This window comes from Bicyclus anynana, chromosome 2 (assembly GCF_947172395.1).
Source record: "Bicyclus anynana chromosome 2, ilBicAnyn1.1, whole genome shotgun sequence".
Lineage (NCBI taxonomy): Eukaryota > Metazoa > Arthropoda > Insecta > Lepidoptera > Nymphalidae > Bicyclus > Bicyclus anynana.
Window position 1 is genome coordinate 1,109,643 of NC_069084.1, and position 8,431 is coordinate 1,118,073.

At 37.0% G+C, this 8,431-nt stretch overlaps 2 protein-coding genes across 2 annotated transcripts in view; one reads left to right on the forward strand and one right to left on the reverse strand.

Moving 5' to 3' along the window:
* Positions 1 to 8,431, reverse strand: part of LOC112047351 (probable 39S ribosomal protein L24, mitochondrial) — a 503,102-nt gene that overhangs the window by 26,349 nt on the left and 468,322 nt on the right. The window lies entirely within an intron of this gene.
* On the forward strand, positions 2,878 to 8,364 carry LOC112047336 (ATP synthase subunit gamma, mitochondrial). The gene is made up of 7 exons (XM_024084431.2): positions 2,878 to 3,036; positions 3,223 to 3,396; positions 4,239 to 4,317; positions 4,978 to 5,035; positions 5,511 to 5,668; positions 6,545 to 6,709; positions 7,605 to 8,364. Exons 2-7 carry the CDS (start codon positions 3,233 to 3,235, stop codon positions 7,869 to 7,871), a joined length of 891 nt encoding a protein of 296 aa, XP_023940199.1. The 5' UTR covers positions 2,878 to 3,036; positions 3,223 to 3,232; the 3' UTR covers positions 7,872 to 8,364.

Genomic DNA, 8,431 nt, shown 5'->3' on the forward strand with positions numbered 1-8,431 from the left:
TGCAGCAATATTTTGTAACATTACAATATTACATAATATTAAATACTAGGAGATCTTTGCGGATTCACCTGCTTAGTTCTCCTTCCAGTGGGTATACAAGGATAAAATATGGTCTTTGTTACTCCCTAATATGAAGCTATCAAACAATACATTATAGATAATGTATTGGTGAAAGATTTTCAAATTGGTCCCGTTTTAAATTTATTTGTTAAAATACAAAATATTTTTGTAACTGCCACATGGTCCAGCATTTACCCTATGTGGCTTTGGATCATGAGGATTCAGGTCCTAGATTGAGCACTAAATACTAAATTTTTCTGTTTAAGAAATTTTGAGTAAAATATTTCAGCAGAGTGAGGAAATTGCTGTTACACTTTATTATATCCAGTACTTCAGAGAGTATGTTAAGCTGGTCTTTATCATTAACAACTGATGATTTATCGCTCATGGTAAAAAATTCATATTTTCATCTTAAGACTGTGCCAACCTCTCTAAAAGTCTCTAACTCAGTTCTAAAAGGCCTGGCCATGTAGTGACTCATAATGATGATTGTAATGAATGAACTTCATAGCAGTGTTTTTATTTAACCTAACTCTAAAGCAGTTGTTGACATCTCTAATCAGTCCTAATTTATTTTTGGTTTTAAGATCCATTACCTAGATCTAGTACATTGGCTGAGGCCTGATGTGGCTATAGATGTTCTCTTCATTAATATCACTACCAACCCATACTTGTCTCACTGTTTAACAAAAGTCTCCTCTCAGAATGAGAGGGGTTAAGTTAATGGTCCACCATGCTAAGCCCAATGCAGATTGGCAGGCTTCACACATATAGAGATTTAAGAAAATACTTGGGTATGTTTTCTCATGTTTTTCCTTCACTGTTTGTGACATGCAATATTTAATTTCCTAAAATAGTCTATAACTGAACTGACATATAATAAGTTGGAGGTGTATTAGCTTGGACCAGATTTAAACATATGCCCTCCGAATCAAACACAGAGGAGAGGATGTTTTATTACCCTCTAGCAGACCTCTAGTAAATTATTGCAAGCCTGAGCTGGTTGTAAAATGTTGTCACACTCTAGCATTTGTAGTAATAATTGTAGTTTATTTTGCATTAGGCTACAAACTGATAAGTTGGGTGCAAGCAACATTGGCTTCTTGGCAGCCTTAGCATATGCACCGCATGTGATGGCTGTGGGCTGTGGCTGTCTTTTGAGGTTGACGTCTTGACGATCTTATCTTTAGTAGTAGTAGATTGATGAGATTTCTGCAATGATTCAGTGATAAGTTTAGTGATATAGCATGATCCTTACCCATTGCTTGAAATTAATATACCTAAAAAAGTGTAGGTAAGGTAAATAATACAAGTTGATACAAGAAAATCTATATAATACAAAGATACACTTCAATAACAGATCAGTCCATCATCTTGCTTTTTAACCGACTTCAAAAAAGGAGGAGGTTCTCAATTCATCGGGTTTCTTTTTCTTACTTCCACTCGTCATTTTCCTCAGTGCTGTTATCGTTTTCCAACATTTTGTTCAATGTTGAGTTGTCGCCTTCGTTCATCCTGTTAAAGAGGGATGTTAACAGTTTCTTGTTTATGTGATCAGTCTGCGTTAGTTCTCTTGCTGGTTGTTCCTGAACTAGCTCTGAATTTTTCTCGCTCTCTTGTGGCGCTGGCATTGTTAATAGATTGGTATTATTCTTACTTACTTAATATTAAATGAATGATTTGCAATAAACTAACCACCTTTACCAGAAAATCAAATCAAAATGCAGGAATTATACATTTAACAGTAAACTAAATGTATGACCACAAAAGCAAATTGTAAATAGAAAAACAATTATTTTAATTCTGTTTTTACGATGACATTGACAATTGACATTTTGAATTTGAACTTTGAACTTGAAGTTTGACTAATGACTTTGACAGAACTGTTGAAATGACAAAATATTTGACAGCGATAGGGACGTGACTTCGATAGATTCACCATCATATAAGCCGATGGATGTCCAGTGCAAGACGTAGGCCATTTAATGTACTCTATGACATAGGCCTTTTGATGGGACTTCCAAACATTACAATCCTGAGCCCGTGAGCCGCCTGCATCCAGCAAAATCCTGCGACTCGCTTGATGTCGTCAATCCACATGGTCGGGTCGGGAAATCGACCAACACTGCGTTTTCTGGTGCGTTTTGCATTCCAATACCTTAGGACCCCAACGTCCATCGGCTCTTCGAACTCCTATGTGCCCATTGCCACTTCAGCTTCGCGACCTGTTGAGCTATGTCGGTGACTTTCATTCTTCTGCGGATTTCCTCATTAGACCACACCCATACGCGTTATCCTACCGCATGTCCATTGTCCATGCAGTAGGTTATACAGAAGAACCAAGAGTAAAACCAGCGACTTTGTTTAGCGATGGTGGACTATGAAAAAGGTTTTTATTAGGTAGAAAACTTGGGCTGTGCTAAGGCCATTCCAGAGATGCCGAATTGACTATAGGTACATTCAAGTGTTAAAGTGCTTGTACGGTAACGCGAACGCCACAATGTCGGACTGACATTGTCTTATCCGTCTCAGACTACTATTTCCTACACTACACATTTTGCATCTAAAATATAAGATTCGATTCGACTTATCACGAATCCCTAGCCAATTTGACAGATTACAGATTATTATTAATAGATGCAGAGTATATAAGCAATATGACCATAAATTGAAGATGAGACGTTAGATTAGGTAAGGGTATTACGCGACGCGTATTAATGGAGCCACCTTAACTTACTTTATTCACTTTAATATTATTATAGCCAAAACCTAATACAGCAAAACTTATCATAAGGTGGCTCAAGTCATACTTCGCATCATTTGCTACTAGTTTGGTAGAGTTGCTAACCACACGACTACCATGATTTACGTCTATTTAACTTTACTGGCAACACTGTAAGAACGAACGTCGTCGTCCTTCCGACCAGCGATTTTTTGTCGGCTGGTGTTTTATTTCGATAAAAAAATCCAATAAACGTTAGTATTTGTGAATTATCGATAATAAAACCAAATTTCTTAGTAATTTCAAAGTGATTTATTTTGCTAAAAGATATCCAATCTAGTAATAAGTTTGTATTTATTGGCATTCAGAGGGTTGAAGTCTTACATAACTTGGAGACATAACCTGCATTTTATTCCATTGATTTGTGTAAATTATTTCAGAGCTGTGAAAATGTTGGGCCGCCTCGCGCCGGGTGTGTGCACCCAGGTGACCATGGTGTTCAACCACCAGCAAAGCCGTAATATGGCCACCTTGAAAGCCATTTCCATTCGTTTGAAGTCGGTTAAGAATATCCAAAAGATTACCCAGTCCATGAAGATGGTGTCAGCTGCCAAGTAAGATTAACATACTGTGAATTTAAAATGAAATATTTCAAATTCAGTGTTCTGTGAAGTTCAACTAAAATAAGTTTAAAATGGTACATGATATATTTTATTTACCTCTATTCAAAAAGTGGATTTAGATTTTCTTCACATAGTTTAAAAATTATCTACTCAAATTAGCTTAAAGTGATTGTATTTCTTTATCTTCATTAAGATGTAAAATTGCTCATTTGTGCACAAGGCATCTCATCTCTTGTTATGTAGTAAAAAGTAGATTATCTAGACTAGACCATAACTAAACTAATTTGTGCATATCTAGATTATCATCTCTGATAAAGTAACCTAATAGTCTGATGCCAAAGCTTTTCAAGCTTTGGAAAAGTTATAATTAATGGCAGATTTGTAGTCTCACCATCCTAGGCCCTAAAGTACTAGCCGCCCCATTTTCTGCACCTTTTTATTGCCTTTTATCAATTGATCTTTTAATATTTTCCAAGGTCTTAGGGATAATTGCACATTCAAATAAAACACTCAAAACTTTTTAAGTTAAAAAAAAAAGTGAACATTATAAATTGTTTTTATTGTTTTTTTATCACTAATGGCCGCCTGGTTATAATTATTGTATAATAATTAATCATCATAACTAAATTTAGTTTCAAATGGTAAATCTGATAATGAATATTGATTAAAAGTAGTTAGTAATTGAAGTAAACATAGACAAAAAATAGTTTTATACTTTCGAATTATTTGCTTTTCACTGACACAACAGTATTTAAAACAAGTACAAGAGTAATAACAGTAAGTTATTATATATTCATACAAAATACAAAAAGTGAAAATAATGTGATTACCAGATACACTCGTGCGGAGCGTGACCTGAAGGCTGCCCGGCCGTACGGCGAGGGGGCTGTGCAGTTCTATGAGCGGGCTGAGGTACTTGTTTTTTTTATATTGTAGCTCCAATTACTTATTGTTGATTCACAACTCATCATCATCACTTGGTGCCAACCCCATAATGAATTGGCTGAAAGATAGTCAGTATACTAAGCTTTTCCCTCTTCCATAACATGTTTCAGTTAAGGGTAGTCATTGACTACTAGATATCATCAATGGTGTGCACTTTTTAGGTGCCAAAATGCACTGCATACCCTAAGAGCTTATTTGAAATTTGTATATGTAATGGAAACTCTATGAGGTAAATTTTTCATGTACGCACTATACATGAAAAATTTACCACATAGTTGCAAACCTTGTATACGCCACTGCATATTAAGTACAATCATGCTTTATGAAATACAGTTAGTATTAAGTAGGAGTTAACAAATCCAATATCCCTTTGTCCCTTCATGGGTTAAGTGAAATTTGTATGTTTTCTGCGAAGTGTGTATGAAAAACGTCTAACAACAGAATTGGATTTTAATTAACTCGTCACCTTGAAAAAAAAAACAGTTGTCTGTGTTTTATTAATAAAACAACTATGTATTGACTATCATCTGACAGATAAGAAATTACTGAAAGTTAATATACATAAGTATATATATCCTAGTGTAGGCTTCAATATCTTCGTTATTGATTAGTTTTGTTTGCTCACAGGTAGCAGCCCCTGAGGATGAGCCCAAGCAGCTCTACATTGCTATGACTTCAGACAGGGGTGAGAAGGAAGAGAACAATTGTTCACTTATGATTTACTTTTGATATCTTTGCCTACAGTTTCTATCTATAGGATTTTGCGATCCAATTGATGTATACAGTCTACTCATGTAACAATGTTATACTAAAGAAAATAGATTTTGCTGGTATCTTGAGCTTCAATTTCATATTTTTGATTATAGTTTTTATGTTTTGTAAATTGTTTGATGTCTACGTTGCTTGTAAAGACTCATTCTGGTTACTCTGTGGGTGAGGTAAAATAACATCTCAATTCTCGACGAGAGAAAGACTATTGTCGTCAATAGCGGCGGAATCATAAACATTGTTCATTTCATCACAACGAAAGAGTGATATTTCTGCTTGAATCATTGGTCTGCTATTGGTCAGCATTTCTCTTTCTCTCGTCTCGAGATAGGGAAGTCGTGGTCGTGGGTTGCATGTCAGACCTACCGGTAGTACACAGTCGGCATGCGCAGGTCTGTGCGGCGCGGTGCACACGGGCGTGTCCAAGGTGATCCGCGCGCGGCTGGCGGAGCCCGGCGCCGAGAACATCAAGGTGATCTGCGTGGGAGACAAGTCGCGCGCCATCCTGCAGCGCCTCTACAGCAAGCACATCATCAGCGTCTGCAACGAGGTCACTGTTGTTTTTTTTTTAATTTTCATGTTTCTCATAACTTATTTATTTATTTAGAGCAACAAAATCATATGTAAATGTAACTATATTGTCTTAAATACTAGGGTAATACAAAACATAATATTACTTAAAAGTTTCATGCACAAAGAATAGGTCCTACTAACATTTAAAATTAATAGTTGACAAAATTAAAAATCAAGTTACATAAATTTGCGTTAATTTATAATGAAGTAAAACATGAAAACAAAGATAAAAAAATATATAAATTAAAAAGAAATTGTTCAATTTCAAAACTTAATACTAATGTTCATAATATTTATATTTAGTTTACAAGTGCACGCCACTGGTTGTAGGTGCGCGCGGGGTGATGCCGCCGCCGCCTCCCTACGTTACTGCTGACATCTAAAATCTTGTATTGCGCAGCTTAACGCACGATCTTCTGAAATGTTTTAAAGACTGCTTCACTATATAGTTACATATGGTTTAATTACAATGGGTCAATCCTCAAATGTTTTCTTTTATTGTCAAATTTCACAGCTTATTGTAAAGTCACTATGCCTTTTAATTCTTGCAATAGTGACACTTTCTATGAGGTTGCTGACTCTTTGTATTTAGAATATAATGTTAAAAAAACTAAGAGTCTCTTAAAAAAACTAAGAACTCTTTTGTTAAGAAATTAAATATCACGAGAAAAACGTCGTGAGGAAACTTGCATACCAGAGAATTTTCTTAATTCTCAGCGCCTGTGAAGTTTGCCAATCCGCATTGGGCCAGCGTGATGGACTATTGGCCTAACTCCTCTCATTCTGAGAGGAGACTCGAGCTCAGCAGTGAGCCGAATATTGGTTGATGATGAGGATGATGTGCAACTTGCAGATCGGTCGCCTACCGCCGACGTTCCTGGACGCGGCGCGCATCGCCAACGCCATCATGACGTCGGGCTACGACTTCGGCTCCGGCAAGATCGTCTACAACAAGTTCAAGTCGGTCGTGTCCTACTCGCAGTCCGACCTGCCGCTGTTCAGCAGGGCCGCTGTTGAGGTCGGTATCAGCATTATCATTATTTTAACGATCGAGGAGAGAAATTATTATTTACTTATACAGGGTGTTGCGGAGTATTTCCCATAACTTCAAGGTGTTGACAAGCTCACTTATAGGAGCCGAACTGCATAAATAAATTGTTTTTTTTTTCATTGTTGTCATACAAAGTAATTCAAATAATTTCGACTATTCAACCCACGCCTTTAACTATCGTTGCGTTTTAAAATACGTAATGGTATATACTGTCGATATCGACGAGATATTGCAACTGGCACTCCACACTTCACTAGTAAGCTACTTCATGATATTTATCAATTAATAAGTTTGGCTAGGTCATAATATAAGGATGCGATTTAAGGGACATAATTTAAGATCTATTTACAAAAGAAATTTTTTTTACTCCGAAAATATTCATTTTAGAACACATGTTTCTTAGACATTTTTAATTAATTTTCCTTATGGAATATATATTAAAGAATATTTTTTGACGACCTCCGTGGCGCAGTATGCGCGGTGGATTTACAAGACGGAGGTCCTGGGTTCGATTCCCGGCTGGGCGGATTGAGGTTTTCTTAATTGGTCCAGGTCTGGCTGGTGGCTAGTTACCACCCTATCGACAAAGACGTACCGCCAAGCGTTTTTGCGTTCCGGTACGATGTCGTGTAGAAACCGAAAGGAGTGTGTATTTCATCCTACTCCTAACAAGTTAGCCTGCTTCCATCTTAGATTGCATCACTTACCATCAGGTGAGATTAAGGGCTAACTTGTAGAGAATGAAAAAAATATATAACCCTAGAGTTATGGGAAATACTCCCGAGCAACCTGTATATAGGTACAAAAATAACTGTCGCAGGTTTTAATATTACGGAGTTGTAAAATAACTGTTAATTTCCAGAGTTCACCAAAGCTGGCGGTCTACGACTCGCTCGACTCCGACGTGCTCCAATCGTACATGGAGTTCTCCCTCGCCTCGATGTTGTTCTACGCGCTCAAGGAGGGCGCCTGCTCCGAGCAGTCCTCCCGCATGACGGCCATGGACAACGCCTCCAAGAACGCGGGCGAGATGATAGACAAACTGACGCTGACCTTCAACAGGACTCGCCAGGCCGTCATCACCAGGGAACTTATCGAAATTATCTCTGGTGCTGCTGCTTTGGAGTAAAAAAAATCAAATTGTCTATGGTACTCATTTGGCGGGAATTTATCTGTCACCTGTCAAGTGTACCATACAAAATCCAGTTGGCGGGAAGCTAACCGTTTATATTATTTCTTTGAATTTTTATTTTGTTTTAATAAAAAATATTTATTTGAATCAAACGCTTAAAATGTAAGGATTAACTATTGTATTTAAAAAAATAAAAAATGGTTTCAAATAGCTCAGATGGATTTGGATTATAATAATGTATGTTGTTGCTCTGGCCGTCTTGAAAATCACATTTAACTTACTGCCGCGATGTTTTCAATAGTGATTGTACGATACAAATGACTGACATTCCCGAACGAGTGCTGTTGAGTATTTGTAAATCGCACGCAAACACAATACTGGCTTTACCACCTTTGCAGATAGTCTGTGGCACTCATTCGATTCTGTGGCTGTTGTACGAGAATATCATGTATGGATAAAGTGGTGGTTAGCATTAAAGTACTATTTAGTATGTCATGCCTTTTATTTAAATACACATCACTTTCATCAACCCTTAATTCATCAAACTGCTGAGCTCG

Coding starts and splice junctions, on each gene's coding strand:
- LOC112047336 (XM_024084431.2), top strand. CDS start 3,233: ATGTTGGGCCGCCTCGCGCCGGGTGTGTGCACCCAGGTGACCATGGTG. Junction 3,397..4,238: donor AAGATGGTGTCAGCTGCCAA/GTAAGATTAACA, acceptor TGTGATTACCAG/ATACACTCGTGCGGAGCGTG. Junction 5,669..6,544: donor TCATCAGCGTCTGCAACGAG/GTCACTGTTGTT, acceptor TGCAACTTGCAG/ATCGGTCGCCTACCGCCGAC.